At 43.7% G+C, this 22,223-nt stretch overlaps 1 protein-coding gene across 1 annotated transcript in view; it reads right to left on the bottom strand.

Annotated features, from left to right (window-relative positions):
• Positions 1-22,223, bottom strand: part of SLC35D2 (solute carrier family 35 (UDP-GlcNAc/UDP-glucose transporter), member D2) — an 80,107-nt gene that overhangs the window by 19,594 nt on the left and 38,290 nt on the right. The window contains exons 5-9 of the mRNA XM_011927542.1: positions 19,262-19,329; positions 11,643-11,714; positions 10,390-10,458; positions 5,088-5,190; positions 3,716-3,808 (exon numbers count right to left, since the gene is read on the bottom strand). Of these exons, the coding sequence (XP_011782932.1) occupies positions 3,716-3,808; positions 5,088-5,190; positions 10,390-10,458; positions 11,643-11,714; positions 19,262-19,329 (405 nt within the window). The remainder of the gene's footprint in view (positions 1-3,715; positions 3,809-5,087; positions 5,191-10,389; positions 10,459-11,642; positions 11,715-19,261; positions 19,330-22,223) is intronic.

The raw sequence follows: 22,223 nt of genomic DNA, 5'->3' as shown, positions 1-22,223 counted from the left end.
GTATATTATAGGCTAACACACCTAATTACATAAATTCATTTCTTTCTCTTATTTGGTTTACAATCTAAAATGAATTCCGCCATGGTCAAAAGGGACCAATGGGAAGAAATCTGCCCTGATTCAATGTTAGTAGTGGAAACCTCACTGGTGTTGTTGTTGTTGTTGTTTTCCTATGGAGCTGATGGCTTTTTCTTGCAGATTACAGTGAGTGTCTCATGTATTTGGCATCTCTTGTCATACAATACTTTTAAAACTAGTTAAACTTGGCTGGGCACAGTGGCTCACATCTGTAATTCTAGCACTTTGGAAGGTGGGCAGATCACGAGGTCAGGAGTTTGAGACCAGCCTGGCCAACATGGTGAAACCCCGTCTCCACTAAAAATACAAAATTAGCCGGGCGCCTATAATCCCAGCTACTCGGGAGGCTAAGGCAGGAGAATCACTTTAACCTGGATGGTGGAGGTTGCAATGAGCCAAGCGATCTTGCACTCCAGCCTGGGCAACAAGAGCAAAACTCTATCTCAAAAAAAAAAAAAAAAAAAGTCAAACTTTTGGGGTTGGGCGCAGTGGCTCACACCTGTAATCCTGGCACTTTGGGAGGCCAAGGCAGGCGGATCACCTGAGGTCAGGAGTTCAAGACTGGCCTGGCCAACATGGTGAAACCCCATCTCTACTAAAAATACAAAAATTAGCTGGGCATGGTGGTGGGCACCTGTAACCCCAGCTACTCGGGAGGCTGAGGCAGGAGAATTGCTTGAATCTGGCAGACGGAAGTTGCAGTGAGCCAAGATCGCACCACTGCACTCCAGCTTGGATGACAGAGCAAGGCTCTGTCTCAAAAAAATAAAATAAAATAAATAAACATAAAGTATATGTTAGGTCTCTTGCACTTTATATGTTTTTCACACATGAAGGAGAAAGCGAACACTTTTCATATACAAATAAAGTAAATGAGATGACAGTGGAGGATGTGTTTCTAGAACCCAGAGTGCCTGGACTGACCACCTGCTGTCCTTGGGGAGATATTTAAGCACGACGCCCTGGATGCTTTTCCTATACGACAGGAATAGTAACAGGACCTTCTCTTCTGTCGTGGAAATGCAGTCAGATAATTCATGAACAATGCTTTGAAAAATGTCTGACATCATAAGCCCTCAACAAATATTAGCTATTATTATTATTACATGAGAGAGTAGAATTCTGCATGATCATCATTACAGGCACGTAACAGCTTCTGAAAACATCATGCTACAAGTTTATAAGCCAATGATTTGATATGAGAACACATATTTCTTCTGAAACAATGTTATAAATTATTAACATAATACACCTAATCTATTTTACTCATCAACTACCTAAAATTCAGTTTCTGGTCACTATGCCTTTCATAGCGTTGTTCCCATGGGGAAATATGCTTTTAGTCCCAATGCAGTGTTTTAACAATTTTTAGGAGTTTCTAGATTTCTATTTCTGGAAAAAAAAAAATCTAAAATTCCAGAATTTCAGAACAGATAAAACTCCAGTTGATAAAAAAACAAACAAACAAAAAAAACAAAACTCACTTCCATAATAATGAAAGGAAAAAAGCCACTAGAACCACTCATGAAGAGTTTGTAATTTTTTTTTTTTTTTTTTGGAGACGGAGTCTTGCTCTGTCAGCCAGGCTGGAATACAGTGGCACAGTCTCAGCTCACTGCAACCTCTGCCTCCTGGGTTTAAGTGATTCTCCTGCTTCAGCCTCCCAAGTAGCTGGGATTACAGGCGCCTGCCACCATGCCTGGCCAATTTTTGTATTTTTACTGCTAAAAATACTCTCTACAAATGGGGTTTCATCATGTTGGCCAGGCTGGTCTCGAACTCCCGACCTCAGGAGATCCACCTGCCTCAGCCTCCCAAAGTGCTGGGATTATTGGCGTGAGCCACCATGCCTGACCAAGAGTTCATAATTTTGTTTTGTGTAACGTTGCTGGCACTGACTCAGTTTCAAATTGATTGCTGGTAGCTGAAACACAAATACCGTGTTTTCAGATATCCTGCCCTGCTCATTCTTAATAGAGAGGGGTAGGTGCCTGCTTTATCTTCCAACACAGAATTAACAGGGAGGCCCAGGTTCACAACGTTCTGATTAACCCGAAACACAGAGCTCTTTATCCAGATTGGTGCCACTTGGTGGTTTTCCATATAAACCCGTGGAAATGGCTGTTTGTACCCGGGGACGAGGTTGCTAAGCCCCTCTGCTGATCCCTCCTTCTGGGAAGAGAATTGGTCAAGTGAGAAAGTCCAGCTAAAGAAAGAACAATGAACTGCCCAGGAGTCCACAGCAGCCTGCAGCCTTCAGAGTCACTCAGACCCTAAAGAGCTGCAAATGGGATTGACTTTCAGCTGGTGGGCAACACGCACCCATGCTGACTGCTCAATACGGAAACCCTGCCCTGTCCCTGGGTCAGTGGTGTGGCCCCAGCCCCAGACCAGCAGTGAGGGGGTTACCGCCTGGCTGGTCAGGGCTGTGTCTGGAGTTGAGTCTGTGGGTGCAGGTCCCGCTGAGGAGGGTTTTGCCCATCGCATCTCGTTTCTCACATTCACTCACACATCAGCACAATTCTCAGAGGCTGTGTGGCCCTGCGACATCCTGAAGAAGTCTGGTGCGGTTGGGGCACCAGATGGAGGTGTCGCTGCCTCATGCGACCCCTCTTACCCACTCTCTGCCCAGCTGTCCCTCACTGGCTGCACCCTGGAGGTGGCCCTGTTCACTACAATAAGCAAAGTCGCGGAGTGGGTCAGGGTGAAGCACCCCCTTAGGAAAGTCAGGGCTCACCAGTTATTATGTGGATTCCTCAGCTAGCGAAAGAAAGGGGCTGCAGTTGAAGGAAGATGGTTCATGTCCCTCAGGTTTTAAGCCATTCACTGTTGAGTTGAAGCCACCTGATGGGCTGTTCCTATCACATACGAAAAGCATCGTCTTGCACCCTTCAGGGCGGCCACTGGAGCTGTCACCGTAGTTAATGGCCACATTTCCTAAGGGACGTGGCCTCCACCGCTCCACTGGGCCTCAGATCTTACCACGAATTCACCGTTTTATTTGTCTCTCACCAGCAGCAGATCGGGTTTCAGGGCAAATGCTGAAAGAACAACACCTTCCCAAAATTCCAATGTGGATCCTGGGATATTCAGAGGTAAAATAGCGTGATGGCTGGGATAGGTTTTAAAACACTCCAGGGAACAAAAAAGTGGGGGTGGATGAGGACAGATAAAATAACACGGCAAAATGCCAAAGTGTTGAAGCTAGCTGGTGGGTCCATGACTACTCATTGAATTATTCTATTTTGTGCACATTTCAAAATGTCCGTAATAGAAAGTAACAAATAAATAAACCTATTTTTTTAAATGATTAAAATCCCCTTCTAGGGTAAGTAGCTCTCCCAGGGTCCCACATTAGCGAAGGGGGATACAGAACTCAAACTCAGATTTGTATTGCTGTTTTCCAAAAAGTTCCAAGTCCAGAGTTCTTGGCACTCCTTGATATGTGGCTAAGGCTAAATGCCAATGCAAGGGTAGTGCCAAAAGATATACTAGGGATATCAAACATCTTGGTATCATGTACCCTCCTGGTAGTCCTAGCTACCTTTACACTGTTTATTTCTGTGCATACCAAATGTTAAATATTAAAAATGTTAAAGCCTGCTAAGGAAGACTGTAACGATTGCCATCAGCTCACCTGTCGCAGGTCTCCAGTGGAGACACTAATAATAAGAGTTGGAAGGATCATGAAGCAGGCATTGTAGAAGAGCACTCCGTATTTTCCTAGCTCCTGCAAAAACAAAAACATAAAAACCACTCAATTTTAGAAATATGAGGCACAGATTTCCTGGAGCCATTTATTCAACTGCATATTCATGCAAAGTTAGAATATGCATTCTGAGCAACTCTACTGGACTATTTTCAGCAAATTTCTGACATAAAATGCTTCATGTTGAGGGTACTGAGATTTTGGAATAAACATTTGTTTTACACCAAAACTACAGAGAAAACACATGGCAGTGGGAAGCCTCTAGGGCTCCATTCATCTCCAGCATTCTAATTCTGTGGGGTTTTTTTTTAAAGCATGTTATTCAAAATGGGAAATCTGGAACAAAATAAAGAACATTAAAAACGTGAATATAAACAAAACTCTTTAAAAACATCTGCTCTTTCCATTAAAGGACAGCAGCATTATACATTTACTTTCATTAAAGTGGCCACACCACTTCACCATTTTCAAAAAAGGATGACATATTGTGATTTTCCAAAGACAACAAACCTGTTTTTGTAAAACTGCTACCGTTAAAAAAAAAAAAAAAAAAAAAAAAGAAAAGGCCATGCAGGGGGAAAGAGAAAAACAGTGCAGATTAAAAAAAAAAAAAATAGCTCATAGAAATAAGCCTGTTGGTCAGAGTGAACTCCCTCATCCAGCACAAAGAGCCTGGAACAAAGAAACATATGCCTGACTCATCCTCCCGGGCTTCCTGTAACAGCTGGGGGTGGGGGAGGGATGCGGCCTCCACGTGACAGGCAGCCACACAAAAGCAAAGCTCCTCTGCCCCAGCCCCTCATCATCAGAAGCAGCAGCTATTGCTGGACAGGACCTTACAAATAATCCATTGCAGTCATTTCATTCCACAGATGAGGAAACTGACATTTGGAGGAATTAAGGTTCAAAGTCACAACAGCCAGTAAGTAGCAAAACTTGTGTCACTAACCCACATCTGCAGACTCCAAACTAGTGCTCTCAGAACAAATATCGTGACCCTGACCTTGCCTTGGTCATTGATGATGCCAGTAAAAAAGTTAGTTTGCCTTTCAAATTAATCCCTTTTTATATATTCTGAGTGTGCATCTAAACTAGTAGCTTTTCCCATCCTATCTCATTTTCACCCAAAATTTTGCAAATAATAACTTACACAGACAAGATAATTAAAAATAAATTAGTAATCTACAGGTCATATTATATACATTAAATGACATGCCAACTGTACACATTCATTTTCGTTTTTCATATAATTCTAGGGCCCGGATGACAAAGCCAAAAAGCCATAGGCAAGTTCTGGTACCTTTGGGTCCATTTTCTGTTTGGTATAAACTCCATTGGCTGCTGTGAAGATATCATTCAGGAATACAAAAATATAGCCTTCTAAGTTAAAAGCAAGGTCAGACCTGGGAGGGAGACCACAAAAGGAGAAGGATTATTCAAAAACTCCTAACTTGGCCTCCAAGCCCGCCTATTTTACCTTTCCCTAATCAAATCCACTTTTCTGTGGCATGCTGTGTGGTAGTGAATGGTTAATTCCTCTGCTTTGCCTCCAGACAAAAACCAAACCAGCCCATCAGGTGGCTTCAGCTCAGCAGTGAATGGCTTAAAACCTGAGGGACATGAACCATCTTCCTTCAACTGCAACCCCTTTCTTTCACTAGCTGAGGAATCCGCATAATAACTGGTGAGCCCTGACTTTCCTAAAGGGAGTGCTTCACCCTGACCCACTCTGCAACTTTGCTTATTGTAGTGAACAGGGCCACCTCCAGGGTGCAGCCAGTGAGGGGCAGCTGGGCAGAGACTGGGGAAGAGGGGTCGCATGAGGCAGCGACACCTCCTTCTGGTGCCCCAGCCGCACCCTGTCCATCCTTCTGTGTGACCCCTTATTGGCTCCTTTCTTCCCGTTCTTTTGAAACATCTTCTCTTCCATTTCCATTATAAATAGCACCAGCGTAAAAACATGTGGGGAGCTAAGACAGGAACAAGAGGAAGAGCAACAGCTGAGCCACGATGTGACCCACCCACCTGCACTTGATGGTTGCAGACAGTGCTAGACCATGCCATAATTCAGAAACCACACTGCCAGGGAGGAAAACCTTCTCCTATACCCTCTTAGGTTCAGTGTCTGGGGGCCTGCTAATGTAACTGATAAAAGACAGATTAACGGGAGAAAGAGAATACAAATCTCATTAATATGTTCCCTAAAGTTCACAGAAAATAAGTGAAACTCAAAGAAACAGTGAGGCTTGGGGACTTACATTGTGACAAAGGAAAGAGGATCTGGGCTTCAAGGAACAAATAAATTGTGTAACTGTTAGAAAGTAACTAGGGGCCGGGCGTGGTGGCTCAAGCCTGTAATCCCAGCACTTTGGGAGGTCGAGACGGGCGGATCACGAGGTCAGGAGATCGAGACCATCCTGGCTAACGTGGTGAAACCTCGTCTCTACTAAAAAATACAAAAAACTAGCCGGGCGAGGTGGCGGCACCTGTAATCCCAGCTATGCGGGAGGCTGAGGCAGGAGAATCGCTTGAACCGGGGAGGCAGAGGTTGCGGTGAGCCAAGATCGTAACTCCAGCCTGAGCAACAAGAGCGTAACTCCGTCTCAAAACAAAAGGATTTTCTTCAAAATAAGGGTCTTCCAAATTTCTTACCTACCCACACGTGATTTAGCGTGAAGAAGAGCAGAGTCTGCCGCCCCCTTAGATGGCAGAGCTAAGTGAGTGGAAAGAGGATGGGAGAGCTGCAGGAGAACTCCTACTCAGGGGACCAAGAGTTCCCAGCAGCGCTGCTCCCACTCCCAGAAGCCTGGGCCACTGTCAAGCGGCTTACCCACCGTTTGTTTAGGCCGGTGGTGACAGCACAGACATTTCTGAAGAATTTACTTGTTTAATCAATTAGAGCAGATTCATGTAATCCTTGCAGTTGTTCAAGAGATCCTCCCATCTCGGTCTCCTGAGTAGCTGGGACTACAGGCATGTGCCACCATGCCCGGCTAATTTTTTTATTTCTATTTTTGTAGAGACAGGGTCTCATTATGTTGCCAGGGCTGGTCTCAAACTCCCGGGCTCAGGTAATTCTGTCGCCTGGGCCTCCCAAAGTGCTGGGATTGTCAGAGGCGTGTGAACCAGAGCAACTCCATCTTAAACAGGAGCTGGATAAAATGAAGCTGAAACCTCCTGGGCTGCATTCCCAGGCGGTGAAGGCATTCTAAGACAGGATGACATAGGAGGCCGGCACAAAATACAGGTCATGAAGACCTTGCTGATAAAACAGGTTCCAGTTAAGAGGCCGGCCAAAACCCACCAAAAGGAAAATGGCCACAAGAGTGACCTGTGGTCGTCCTCACTCCCGCCATCACTGTGACAGTTGACAAACGCCAGGGCAATGTCAGGACGTTACCCTATATGGTCTAAAAGGGGAAGCATGAATCATCCACCCCTTGTTTAGCAGATCATCAAGAAATAATCATAAAATGGGCCACCAGCAGCCCTCGGGCTGCTCTCTCTATGGAGTGGCCACTCTTTTATTCCTTTACTTTCTTAATAAACTTGCTTTCACTCTGTACTGTGGTCTTGCCCTGATTTGTTTCTTGCACAAGATCCAAGGACCCTCTCTTGGGGTCTGGATCAGGACCCTTTCCTGTAACAGGATTACAGGCATGAGCTACCACACCCAGCCCAGATGTTGTATGTTAACTTTTTCTGGCCATGTGACTTGCTTTTTGAATAAAATGTAAGAGAAGGTGACACATGTCACTTCTGGGTGAAACCTTTAAGAACCAGTACACAATTCCCCACATTCCCTTTTCCTGCTTGTTTGGCAAAGGAAGTGCCCTCTGAGGCAGGGACTCCATCAGCCTGGATGCCTGAGTAACCACATGGAGCAGAGCCCTCTCACTAGCACCGCCTAGTGTTGGGTGGTGTGTGTGGCAGGGATGGGGTGCACCTGGTGAGTGAAGTTACTGCCGTGTGGAGGTTGTTTGTTACAGCAGCATCACCTGCTCACCGGACAGTCTGATCTGCCACTGCTTGCATCTGGATGTGCTAATGTAAGAGGAGAGCAGGATGGGGTCACTGCTGGTCTCTAGCTGAGCACTCACGGCTGATCTGTGGCTAAGAGCTGTGAATGCCAGCAGCCAGGAGGGGATCCATTCTGTGAGTGCCGGAGGAAGGGCCAGTCTGAGCATGGATACTCCAGGCTGGCTCTTGGTTGAAAGTCAGATGCTTTTGGAACCCCAATTTACCCTTTCAGATCATTTGTAGACTGTCCTTACATATGTGAAGCACAGACTGGATTTCTGCTCCCTGGTTCTGGAAACGTGCCTGTATACACATGGTAACTGAAGGGCCATTCCTCACCAAAGACTTACCAACAGTTTTATAAGCCATTTTTTGCAAAAGTCTTTAACTGGCTGTAAGTCAGTGGTTTTCAAAATGAGCCCTAAGGAAGCTAGAAGACAGGGGCAGTGCTGGGGAGACCTCAGAGTGCCGTGGGAGAAGCCCAGGGAATTTCACCCCAAAATATGGTACCCTGGCATGCAGATTATTTTACATGGAAAGCCCTTGAAGGGCAGCAGATGCTGAAGAGGTTTTTCTTGGATACTCCCTTTTCGACCTTAAAAGACTGCCCACTCATGAGAACACACTTGCTTTCCATCCCCCTCTCTGACATCTACTGCAGAGAACAAGACTGAGGAATGCAGCCACATCTGGGCAGACTTTAAAAATATAATGTCTGCCTTTCGGGTGCAAATTCCAAAGAGAATCAATCCTTTACAATTTATGTCCTCCAGGTCCATTCATTCTCTCCAGTCATCATTCCTGACCTCTCAAAAGCATTGTCTCCACTCCCTGCCCTCCTGTGAAGAAGGACACAGAAGCACCTGCACCCACTGGGTCACTGGGTGGCCGCTCTCCCGAAGCACCTGCACCCCATTGGGTCACTGGGTGGCCGCTCTCCCGAAGCACCTGCACCCCATTGGGTCACTGGGTGGCCGCTCTCCCGTGATCTCCACCCCAGGCATGGGAAGGTAAATCTGTGTGTCTTTTTCTCTTCTCAATCTGCTCTTTTGTCAGTTCCTTTTTTTTTTTTTTTTTTTTTTTGAGATGGAGGCTCACTCTGTCACCCAGGCTGGAGTGCAATGGCACAATCTCGGCTCACTGCAACCTCCACTTCCCAGGTTCAAGCAATTCTCCTACCTCAGCCTCCCGAGTAGCTGGGATTACAGGCGCCCGCCACCCCACCGGGCTAATTTTTGTATTTTTAGTAGAGACTGGTTTCGCCATGTTGGCCAGGCTGGTCTCTAACTCCTGACCTCAGCCTCTCAAAGTGCTGGGATTGCAGGCATGAGTCACCATAGTTCCTTTTTTAATGAACCTTCAGAGAGTAGAGGGGGAAGCTGTCTCCTTTAGCCCCAAAGCATCTTCCACAGAACTCCTCCCTTTTTAAACTACTTTACTCCTAAAATTTCATTCCAAAAAAAGCCTGTCGTGATAGACCAGGCTCTGAGCGCTGCTGTCTAATGGGTGCTGGCACTATACCCACGGTGTGAACTGGAGCACTGAAACCACAGAGCCAGCTTTCAAGGAGTGAAGCTCAGCCCATGGCCAGGACTAGGGGAGAGAAAGGTACAGATGAAACATTAAGTAATAAACCTTAGTCTACACAATGGACTAAATACATTTATAATAATAATAAGCATGATTTGTTTTTCTTAGAGACAGGATCTTACTCTGTTGCCCAGGCTGGAGTGCAGTGGTGCAATCATTGCTCACTGTAACCTCAAACTCCTGGGCCCAAGAGATCCTCTTTCCCCAGCCTCCTGAGCAGCTGAGACTCCAGGCACACACCACCTGCCAGGCTAATTTTCTCTCTCTCTCTTTTTTTTTTGGTAGAGATAGGGTCTCACTATGTTGCCCAGGCTGATCTCAAACTCATGGGCTCAAGCAATCTTCCCACCCAGGCCTCCGACAGTACTGGGATTATAGGGGTGAGCCACCACACCCAGGGCATGTAACTATTCACATGCACTATCCACCATGCATGCTATAACAGAGAAATCTGAGCACCTGCCTGCCCATGAAGACTTACAGTCCTTGTTATTCCTTTTGCAAAATAATTATTAAAGTAGTAGTCGCGCACCAGTGTTGGGTCATATCCCAAACATACAAATACATTTAGCATTCTACCATCGGAAATAGCAACTGCTAAGGTATCATGGAATAATAAAATAAATCAGCACACAAAGGCTTTGTAAGTCTGTTATTGTTAATCAAATGCCTAAGAACTTCTCAAGTAAAGGTGTTATACTGAAGACAAACATTCAGTAAGAAATGTAAACAGTTCACTGCTTTTTGTGAAGAAGAGCTGTATTAGTATCTTGCAGTGCTCTCTTCACATATTCTCAGAAATTTTCTGGCCAAGGTGGGACCCACTTTGACTTTCACAGGAACACACAGGGATTCCACTAACTTCCACAGATTTGTCTCCTGGCTGCTCAATTCAATGGCAGCCAGATGGAAAATGAAAAGCAGAGGATGGGGCTGGGCCTATTGTGAAAGACACAAAGAAGTTATTGAGCAGGAACAGTCCAAAGACTTACCCAGCTGCTATGAAAGCCCCGAGAATGATGGCAAAGACACTGACGATGATGTTGAGCGAATACTGCTTCCTGTAATAAATACATAAATAAAGGAAAGGGAGCAGACAGGAACACATTGAAATATGATTCTATTTTTTAAACAAATTGAAAATAGACATCAACAGTTTTACAGCTAAAATCTAGCAGACAGTGCTTAATGTAGAGAAAGCACTAAAAGTGTTTCTAAGTCAGACTAAATTTACATTATTTCTTAAGCAGTTTTCTTAATCTAATTACAAACTGATTTCTCTGTTCTCACTAGAGAGATACTGGGACAAAATACAGAAGCGCTCCTGCTGGTGGATCTAGTGTGTACGGACTGATAGTGAGTATTCAAAGATTAAGATAATATTCAATACAAGGGCTTAAAACACTGAACCACCAACCAAAATTCACATTTCTAAATAATCCTCCCGGCAAAATCAAGAATCAACTTTTTGAATATCAAACTAAATATCCTTATGAGAAATTTTATACCAACAATATAAAAATTAATTTCTGATATTATAATCACTGCATCAGAATTGACATCCCTCATACCCTACGCACCTATCCTGTATGTATACATGGACAGTTTCTCTTCTGTATTCAGAAATTGGTATATATTCCATCTGGCTCAGGAAACAGATTTACATCTGTTTTGGAGTTTCTGTTTCCTTCTTTCTTATGATTTTCTTTTTTTTTTTTTTTTTGTTGAGACGGAGTCTGGCTCTGTTGCCCAGGCTGGAGTGCAGTGACGCGATCTCGGCTCACTGCAAGCTCCGCCTCCCGGGGTTCACGCCATTCTCCTGCCTCAGCCTCCCGAGTAGCTGGGACTACAGGCGCCCGCCACCAGCTTGGCTAACTTTTTTGTATTTTTAGTAGAGACGGGATTTCACCATATTAGCCAGGATGGTCTCGATCTCCTGACCTCGTGATCCGCCCACCTCGGCCTCCCAAAGTGCTGGGATTACAGGCATGAGCCACCACGCCTGGCCCTTTCTTATGATTTTCTACCACAAACATGCATTATTTGTCTATGGTAAAATTACAACTTTTAAAAAATCCCTCATTAAATTCTTAGGGAATCACAGAAGCATGCAACTACTTTTAAATGAATAAACCATTTGCCCTTAAATTATTGCCCAACTAGCAATGGCTACTAGAATTTGCTGGGTAAAAGAAATGCAGTGGGTGGGAGACACACTGGAAGAATGGAGGAAAAACAAAATCACCCGAGGATGATGGTCTCCAGAAGTAAGGTAAGTGGAATGGTGAATTTCCTGAGCACGGTGAACATCGGCAGGCTGCCAGGAAAAGAGTGAAGCATGTCAGACACCAAGGGTTCGTTGATTGGTTTTTTCTTTCACATGTTTTACATTTTTAATTAAGCTTACTAATTTTCCAAATTAATTTTCACATTTACCATTAACAAATAACATTAAATAATAACAATAAATGGAGATTAAAAGATTTCATGCCACTTTCACTTAGCAATTTATTTACTTATTTTTTATTTATTTATTTTTGGAGACAGAGTCTCACTCTGTCGCCCAGGCTGTAGTGCAGTGGCGCAGTCTCGGCTCACTGCAACCTCCGCCTCGCGGGTTCAAGCGATTCTCCTGCCTCAGCCTCCCAAGTAGCTGGGATTACAGGCACACGCCATGACGCCCGGCTAATTTTTGTATTTTTAGAAGAGACAGGGTTTCGCCATATTGGCCAGGCTGGTCTCTAACTCCTGACCTAAGGTAATTCACCCAGCTCAGCCTCCCAAAGTGCTGGGATTAGAGGCATTAGCCACCGCACCCGGCCTTCACTTGGCAATTTAAGACACCATTCTGTCCAACCATTCTAAAGGTTATGCTGAAACTACTTTATGATGTGAACCGATACATCCTTTGACAAATCAAGTCAGGCCTATGCATCGTCATTAAACGGTCCTGACCAGCCGGGCACAGCGGCTTTCACCTGTAATCCCAGCACTTTGGGAGGCTGAGGCGGGCGGATCACTTGAGGTCAGGAGTTTGAGACCACCCTGGCCAACATGGTGCAACCCCATCTCTACTAAAAATACAAAAATTAGCCAGGCATGGTGGTGTGCACCTGCAGTCCCGGCTACTCTGGAGGCTGAAACAGGAGAATTGCTTGAACCCAGGAGGCAGAGGTTGTAGTGAGCCAAGATTGCACCACTGCAACCTCTGTCTCAAAATAATAAAAAAAGGTTCTGACCTTGGACCTAATTACTTCTTCTTGGGAAACTTATTCTAAGGTAATAATCAAAAGACAGGAAAAAACCACGTGCATAAATGTGTTCACTGCAGTGTCTGTGGGAAGAACATCAGAAACAACCTACATGTCCGACACCACAATGGTTAAATAAACTATGATACATTCAGTTGAGGGAACATGATATTATAACTGTAATACAAATACTATTGGAAAATTAATATTAAATAAAATAAATGGATACAAAGCTAAATAGGGTCTACAATGTAACAAGATACATTTTGTATACAGAAAAGGGCTGCAAATGATTATTTATTTATTTATTTATTTTGAGACAGAGTCTCACTCTGTCACCCAGGCTGGAGCGCAGTGGTGCAATCTCAGCTCACTGCAATCCCCACCTCCCAGGTTCAAGCGATTCTCCTGCCTCAGCCTCTCGGGTAGCTGGGATGACACCATCACACCCGGCGAATTTTTGCATTTTTAGTATAAACGAGGTTTCACTATGTTGGCCAGGCTGGTCCCAAACTCCTGATCTCAGGTGATCCACCCGCCTCAGCCTCCCAAAGTGCTGGGATTATAGGCGTGAGCCACCGCGCTGGGCTGAAAATGAGTATTTAAAATTGTCTGTTAAAAGGTAGAATTATGGGTGATTTTCTTCCCCAAATTTTATGTAATAAGGCTATATTTCCTTAAAATATATACTTAAGAACCTTTTACCTACTCCTAACACCCAGAGATTCCAGGACGCAGCTCAATGCATATTCAACAGACTGCTAGGGCTGCCAAATGCCAGCCCATCTCCACCTGCTTCTAGATGCGACCCTGAGCGGCCGGTGAGCTAGGGAAAGAAAGTCAGAGCCAAAACAGCAGCACAGGAGGAGACTGGCAGCTCAGCCAACCAGACCCCAGCACAGGCTTCACATTCTCAACCATGCTGCATCCAGAGAACAGCTGCAGAAAGAATGTTCAGGAACTTTATATTCACACCTAAAGATGTCTTATGAGACTGGCTGGACCTACATTTTTCAAAGCGGCAACAACAACAACAAAACGTTTTATATTTTCAATTACATTTGGAAAGTATTCTAGATTATGCCTTTTAAAAGCAAATAAGGTATACATAATGGTTAAAAGGTGAATGTTTTCCCCCTAATGATCAGGAACAAGACCAGGATATTCACTCTCACCATTGTATCTATTCAACACTGTACCTGAGGTTCTAGACAATGCAATTAGAAAAAAACAAACATCTCATTTGGAAAGGAAGAACTAAAGCAAATCTCTATTTGTTGTACAGAACATCTTCTATACAGAAAATCCTAAGAGATCCACTTAAAAATTATTAGAACCACAATAAGTGAATCAAGCAAATGTGCAGGAAACAAAATGAATATACAAATGTCAACTCTGAATATTGCTCACTAGCAATGAGCAATCCAAAAATGAAACTAGGCCGGGCACAGTGGCTCATGCCTGTAATCCCAACACTTTGGGAGGCCGAGGTGGGTGGATGAGTTGAGGTCAGGAGTTCAAGACCAGCCTGGTCAACATGGTGAAACCCCACCTATACTAAAAATACAAAAAATTAGCTGGACGTAGTGGTGCGTGACTGTAATCCCAGTTACTCGGGAGGCTAAGGTAGGAGAATTGCTTGAACCTAGGAAGCAGAGGTTACAGTAAGCCAAGATTGCACCACTGTACTTCAGCCTGGGCAACAGAACAAGACTCCATCTCAAAAGAAAAAACAATTAAGTTAGCAAAGCAATTTCATCTAAAATAGCATCAAAAAGAATAAAATTCTTAGACACAATTTTAACAAAAGAAGTGTAAGACTTGTGTGCAGAAAACTACAAAACATTATTTAAAAAAAAAAATTAAAGAAGCCAGCAGGTGCGGTGGTTAATGCCTATAATCCTAACACTTTGGGAGGCTGAAGTGGAAGAATTGCTTGAGGCCAGGAGGTTGAGACCAGCCTGGGCAGGGTCTTGCTCTGTTGCCAGGCTGGAATGCAGTGGCATGATCTTGGCTCACTGCAACCTCCGCCTCCTGGGCTCAAGCGATTCTTGTGCCTCAGCCACCTGAGTAGCTGGAATTATAGGCGTGCACTACCACACCTGGCTAATTTTTGTATTTTTAGTATAGATGGGGTTTCACCATGTTGATCAGGATGGGTCTCGAACTCCAGACCTCAAGTGATCCACCTGCTTTGGCCTCCCAAAGTGCTGGGACTACAGATGTAAGCCACCACGCCAAGCCAAAAAAAAAATATGTTTTTTAAATTAACCGGGCACAGTAGTGAATGCCTGCAGTCTCAGTCACTCGGGAAGCTGAGACAGGAGGATGGCTTGAGCATAGGAGGTCGAGGCTACTGCAGTGAGCTATGATCATGCCACTCATACTCCAACCTGGGCAACAGAGTGAGATACTGTCTCTAAGAAAAAAAAAAAAATTTTTTTTGAGACAGAGTTTCACTCTTGTCGCCCAGGCTGGAGTGCAATGGCGTGATCTTGGCTCACTGCAACTTCCGCTCCTGGGTTCAAGCCATTCTCCTGCCTCACCCTCCCAGGTAGCTGGGATTACAGGTGTCCACCACCACACCCAGCTAATTTTTGTATTTTTAGTAGAGACGGGGTTTCACATGTTGGCCAGGCTCATCTCGAACTCCTGACCTCAGGTGATCCACCTGCCTTGGCCTTCCAAAGTGAGCCACTGTACGTGGCCTTCTAAGAAAATTTTTAAATTAAAAAAAGAAAGTAATGAAGACCTAAATAAATGGAAAGACACTCCATGTTCATGGATCAAAAGACCTTATGTTATTAAAACCTTATGTTATTAAAAAGACTCTTCAAATAGACACACGGATTGCTACAGTTTGGATATTTGACCCTTTATGCCTCATGTTAAAATTGGATGCCCATGTTGGAGGTGGAGCCTAGTGGGTAATGTTTCAGCTATGATTCCTCAAGGATAGATTCATCAACTGGGGCGGGGGGGGGGGGTGAGCTCTCACTCTGTTAGTTCCCATGAAGGTTAATTGTTAAAGGAGCCTGATAGCATCCCCCATCTTGCCACGGGATCTCTGCACACACTGGCTCCCCTTCCCCTTCTGCCAGGAGTGGAAGTAGCCTGAGGCCCTCACCAGATGCAGATGCTGGCGCCGTGCTTCTTGCGCAGCCTGCAGAACTGTGAAGCACATGAACCTCTTTTCTTCATAAATTACCCAGCCTCAGGTAGTCCTGTACAGCAACACTAACAAACTAAGTCACAGATTCAACATAATCCCTATCAAATCTTAGCTGGCTTTATTTATTCTTTTTTTTTCTTGCAGAAATTGACAAGCTGATTTTAAAATTAATAAGGAAATGCAAGAGAATTAAAAAATCAAAACTATCTTGAAAAAGAACAACAAAGTTGGTGTACTTACACTTTCCAATTTCAAAATTTAATACAAAGTTACAATAATCAAGACTAGCTAGTACTGGTTTAAAGATAGATAGATAGATAGATAGATAGATAGATAGATAGATAGATAGATAGATAGATAGATAAAGATAGATAGATAGGCATGGTGGTTCACTGCAATCATCCCAGCAATTTAGGAGGCTGAGGCAGGTGGATCCCTTGGGCCCAGGAGTTCAAGACCAGCCTGGGCAACATGGTGAAATGCTATCTCTACAAAAAATTAAAATAATTATTAGCCAGGTGTTGTGGTGCACACCTGTGGTCCCAGCTACTTGGGAAGCTGAGGTGGGAGGATCGCTTGAGCCTGGGAGGTCAAGGCTACAGTGAGTAGTGACTGTGCCACCACACTCCAGCCTGGGTGACAGAGCAAGACCCTGTCTCAAAAAAATAATAATAAAGATAGATACACAATCAAGAGAATAGAATTAAGAGTCAAGAAATACATTCTTAAAATTATGATCAATTGATTTTCACCCAGGGTGCCAAGACAATACAATGGAAAAAGAACAGTCTTTTCAACAAATGCTGCTGGGACAACTGAACATCCACAAGCAAAAAAATGAATTTGAACTTCTATCTCACACCATATACAAAAAATTAACACAAGAGCTGGGTACTGTCACATGTGCCTCAGTCCCAGGTACTCGAGAGGCTGAGGTGGGGAATCTTTGAGGCCACAGTGAGCCATGACTGCACCAGTGAAGAGCTACTGCATTTGAGTCTGGGTGACACAGCAACATAGAAAGACCCCATCACTTAAAAGAGAAAAATGTTTAATTCTCTGAGATGTATTAAAGACCTGGATATAGGATCTAAAACTATAAAATTCTTAGAAGAAAGTATAGAAGTAAATCTTTATGACCCTTCGGTTAGGCAAAGCCTTAGATAAAACATCAAAAGCACAAGCAACAAAAGCAAAAAATAGAAAAACTGGAATTCATCAAAATTAAAAACTTTTACAGGCTGGGCACAGTGGCTCATTCCTGTAATCCCAACACTTTGGGAGGCCAGAGCAGGCAGACTGCTTGAGTTCAGGAGTTCAAGATCAGCCTGGGCAACATGGTAAGACCTAGTCTCTACAAAAAATATAAAAATAAGCCAGGTGTGGTAGTGCACACCTGTAGCCCCAGCAACTCAGGAGACCGAGACAGGAGAATCGCTTGAGCCCAGCAGGGTGAGGCTGCAGTGAGCTGTGACTGCACCACTGCAATCCAGCCTGGGTAATAAAGCGAGACCCTGTCTCAAAAAAATAAATAAATAAATAATATTTTTATAAATGGATAAACAAAATGTTATATATACACACACACATATATATACACATAGATACGCATATATATAAACACATATATACGCATATATATGCATATCTATACACATATATAATATATATATAATATATATACCTGCAACGGAATATTAATCAGCTTGAAAAAGGAATTAAAATCTGACACCTAATATAACATGGATAAACCCTGAAAATATGATGTAAGTGAATAAGCCAGTCAAAAAAGGCAAAAATATTGTACGATTCTACTTGTGTGAGATGTCTAAAGTAGGCAAATTTGTAGAGACCTAAATGTAAAATGTAAACTACAAAAATTCTGGAAGATAGCATAGAAAATTTGGATGATCTTGGTTTCATGATGGGTTTCAAATTCAAAACCAGAAGTATAATCCATGAAAGAAAAAAAATGATTGTGAACTTCATTAAAATTAAAAACTCTGCTCTGTGAAAGACAGTGTTAAGAAAATAAAAAGACAAGCCACAAACTAGGAAAAAAATATTTGCAAAACACATATTTGATAAAGGACTTGTATCAAGTAAATGAAAAAGCATGAATCCATGATAGGAAAAAACAACAACAAACAAACAACAAACAACCCTCCCTGGTCACCAATGAAGGTGTCAGGACACTAATTTATTAGTCTGAACACTAATAAAGGAAGGAAGCTTTTATCCTGCTTTTCCTATATGAAGTGGTGAAAATCTGTCCTTATTGAAAAAGTTTAGGCCAGGCATGGTGGCTTATGCCTGTAATTCAAGCACTTTGGGAGGCCGAGACGGGCGGATTACTTAAGATCCGGAGTTCAAGACTAGCCTGGCCAACACGGTGAAACCCTGTCTTTACTAAAAATACAAAAATTAGCTGGGCATGGTGGCAGGCGTGGAATCCCAGCTACTTGGGAGGCTGAGGCAGGAGAATCGCTTGAACCCAAGAGGTGGAGGTTGCAGTGAGCCAAGATTGCACCACTACACTCCAGCCTGGGTGACTGAGCAAGACTCTGTCTCAAAAAAAGATATCAAACCCTTAAAATCATTAACAGTGAAATTGATCCATTTAATATAAGCATTCCAAGAAGGATAAGGTATTATGTGCCCCATAATCAAAAGACCCTGAAATAGGCCGGGCGCAGTGGTTCACACCTGTAATCCCAGCACTTTGGGAGGCCAAGGCGGATGGATCACGTGAGGTCAGGAGTTCAAGACCAGCCTGGCCAACATGGTGAAACCCCATCTCTACTAATAGCACAAAACTTAGCCAGGCGTGTTGGCGCATGCCTGTAATCCCAGCTACTTGGGAGGCTGAGGCTAGAGAATCACTTGAACTCGGAAGGTGGAGGCTGTAGTGAGTCAAGATAACACCACTGCACTCCAACCTGGGCGACAGAGTGAGACTGCATCTCAAAAAAAAAAAAAAAAGACCCTGAAATAAATGCAGATGCAAATTTCAAATGTATACCGCACACACTTGAAAATGTCTGTCGTTTATTCTTCCCTGCACCAAACCTAGTCTACACCAACCCTGAGGAGATGTTCCTACTCTTATAAAATGGAGACGAAACCAAAAGTCACACCAAATCATATTCATACCAACAATTGTACCTGGATAAATCAGACCTTCTCTACCTTAATGTCTACAGCTCTCATATTGTATGTTCAGGCTTGAATATAATTAAAAAAAAAAAATAGGCTTTTTAACATTCCTAAAATCATTGGCCAATTAAACTCAAAACTCCACCTTACTTTCTTAAATTACTAAATATTATTGTCTTCTATATATAGTAGAAGCACTATCAATGGCAAAATCAAACTTAGTCTTTGTCACATTGGCAGCACAGAGGTGAGGAACCTTCCACCAGCCATGATCCCGCACTCTACCTTAATTTACTTGTGCTTGATAATCCGCTTATGTGGTTTCCAACGTAGAGGAGAGGCAGAGGAAACAGCTTCAATAAAAAAAAAAGAATGAATATTTGGTTAGAACTCCAATAAGCATTTTCCTTCACATATAAAAATGGCGACAGATACTTCGCCAGAGAGGATATTCAAACAGACATTAAAAAAATGATTTTGGTGCGGCACGGTGGCTCATGCCTGTAATACCAGCACTTTGGGAGGCCAAGGCAGGTGGATCACAAGGTCAGGAGTTTGAGACTAGCCTGACCAACATAGCGAAACCCCATCTCTACTAAAAATACAAAAATTAGCTGGGAGTGGTGGCACACGTCTGTAGTCCCAGCTACCCAGGAGGCTGAGGCAGGAGAATTGCTTGAACCCGGGAGGCAGAGGTTGCAGTGAGCCAAAATCGCGCCACTGCACTCCAGCTTGGGCAATAGAGCAAGACTTCATCTCAAAAAAAAAAAAAGAAAAAGAAAAAGAAAAGAAAAAGAAAAGGGGCTCCTCCTCACTAGTCATCAGGGAAATGCAAATTAAAGCCCATAAGATGTCACAACACACCCACCAGATGAGTAAAATTTACTTATTTATGTATTTACTTATTTTTGAGACAGAGTTTTGCTCTTATTGTCCAGGCTGGAGTGCAATGGTGCGATCTCAGCTCACTGCAACCTCCGCCTCCCAGGTTCAAGCAATTCTCCTGCCTCAGTCTCCTGAGTCTCCTGTAATCCCAAGCTGGGGTTACAGGCACCTGCCACCCTGCCCGGCTAATTTTTTGTATTTTTAGTAGAGATGGGGTTTTGCCATGGTGGCCAGGCTGGTCTTGAACTCCTGGTCTCAGGTGATCTGCCTGCCTCAGCCTCCCGAAGTGCTGGGATGACAGGTGTGAGCCACCTCACCCAACCCAGATTAGCAAAATGTAATATGACTCACATACCAAGAATATGAAGCCACAGGGGCTTCCATGCACACTTGTCAGAAGGTGAACTGGTACAGCCACCAAGAAGAACTGTTCAACGTTACAGATTGCAGCTGAAGATATGCACACCCCAGGGCCAGCGGTTCCCCTCCCCGACAGACACTTTCCTCACCCATAGGCACTGTTAGGAACTGAATCTGGTTCTTCCCCACATTCACATGTTGAAGCCTTCATCCCCAATGTGACTGTATATGGAGATGAGGTCTTAACCAAGGGAAGCCAGGTTACATGAGGGCATAGTGGTAGAGCCCTAGCCCAACAAGACTGGTGTCCCTATGTGAAGAGAAGAGGCAGGCATGGTGGCTCAAACCTGTAATTGTAACACTTTGGGAGGCCAACAGAAGAAGAGAGCTTAAGCCCAGGAGTTCAAGACCAGCCCTGGCAACATAGTGAGACCCTGTCTCTACAAAAAAAAAAAAATTTAATTAGCAAGGCATGGTAACAAATGCTTGTAGTCCCAGCTACTTGGGAGGCTGAAGCACGAGGATCACTTGGGCCCATGAGTTTGAGGTTGCAGTGAGCTGTGGATGTACCACCGCACTGCAGCCTGCGTGACAGAGCTAGACCCTGTCTCAAAATAATAATAAAAATGAAAATAAAAACAGAAAAAAAAAGAAGTGGAAGAGATACCAGGAGTGCACACACCGAGGAAAGGCCATTGAGGACACAGTGAGAAGGTGGCCGTCTGTAAGCCAGGAAGCAAAGCCTCACCGGAAGTCAACCCTGCCAGCACGTAGGTCCTGGACTTCCAGCCTCCAGAACTGTGAGGAGATCCATTTCTGTTGCTGAAGCCACCTGGCCAGGGGTATTTTGTTATGGCAGCCCCAGCTAACACATGTATGCCAGGGTCCAACTTTTAAGTATGTTCAGGGTGGTACTTTTTATTTTTCTAGCCCCCAAACTGGAAATATCCAAATTACCATAAATAATAGAACAGATAAGTAAATTGTGATATATTCATACGATGAAAATAAAAGAATACAGCCACACACAACACAGATGAATTTCACTATCATAATATTAAGTGAAAGAAGCCAGATACAAAAGAACATAGAGTTAGATTCCCTTTATCTCAAGTTCAAAAGCAGGTAAAACGAGACTACAGAATTTAGGGATGTGGCTGGGTGCGGTGACTCAAGCCTGTAATCCCAGCACTTTGGGAGGCTGAGGTGGGCAGATCACCTGAGGTCGGGAGTTCGTGACCAGCCTGACCAACATGGAGAAACCCTGTCTCTACTAAAAATACAAAATTAGTCAGGCGTGGTGGCGCATGCCTGTAATCCCAGCTACTCAGGAGGCTGAGTGAGGCAGGAGAATTGCTTGAACCTGGGAGGTGGAGGTTGCAGTGAGCTGAGATTGCACTCCAACCTGGGCAACAAGAGCAAAACTCCGTCTCAAAAAAAAAAAAAAAAAGAATTTAGGAATGCATCCAGATTTAGAAAAATTACAAAGAAAGCAAGAAAATTATTGTTAGAAAAGTTAGGATAGTGGGTAAGGAAGACTTTGTGATCCCATTTCATGACCTAAGTAATGGTTGACAAGGGCAATTATTCATTCAATTACACATTCAAATAGGGTGACTTTTTCTCTATGTATAGATTTTACCATTTAAAAATGTTTTAAAATTATACTGTAAGATAAAATAAGAGTAAGTAAGCCCAGGAATATTCTGGTTTTTCTCATGATGATTAGGTTGACAGCTTTCATATACTTCAACCTTTTATTTTTCTCTTTTTCTGGATGTCCCTGATTTTTTTTTTTTTTTTTTTTTGAGTTTTTTTTTAACTCTGTTGCCCAGGCTGGAGTGCGGTGGCACGACCTTGGCTTACTGCAACCTCTGCCTCCCAGGTTCAAGCGATTCTCCTGCCTCTGCCTCCTGAGTAGCTGGAACTACAGGTGTGCACCACCATGCCCAGCTAATTTTTTTGTACTTTTAGTAGAGAAGGGGTTTCACCGTGCTGGCCA

Source organism: Colobus angolensis, unplaced genomic scaffold (genome assembly GCF_000951035.1).
Source record: "Colobus angolensis palliatus isolate OR3802 unplaced genomic scaffold, Cang.pa_1.0 Scaffold72, whole genome shotgun sequence".
Lineage (NCBI taxonomy): Eukaryota > Metazoa > Chordata > Mammalia > Primates > Cercopithecidae > Colobus > Colobus angolensis.
The sequence above is the reverse complement of the archived record's forward strand: the minus strand, read 5'-3'. Positions and strand labels throughout refer to the sequence as shown.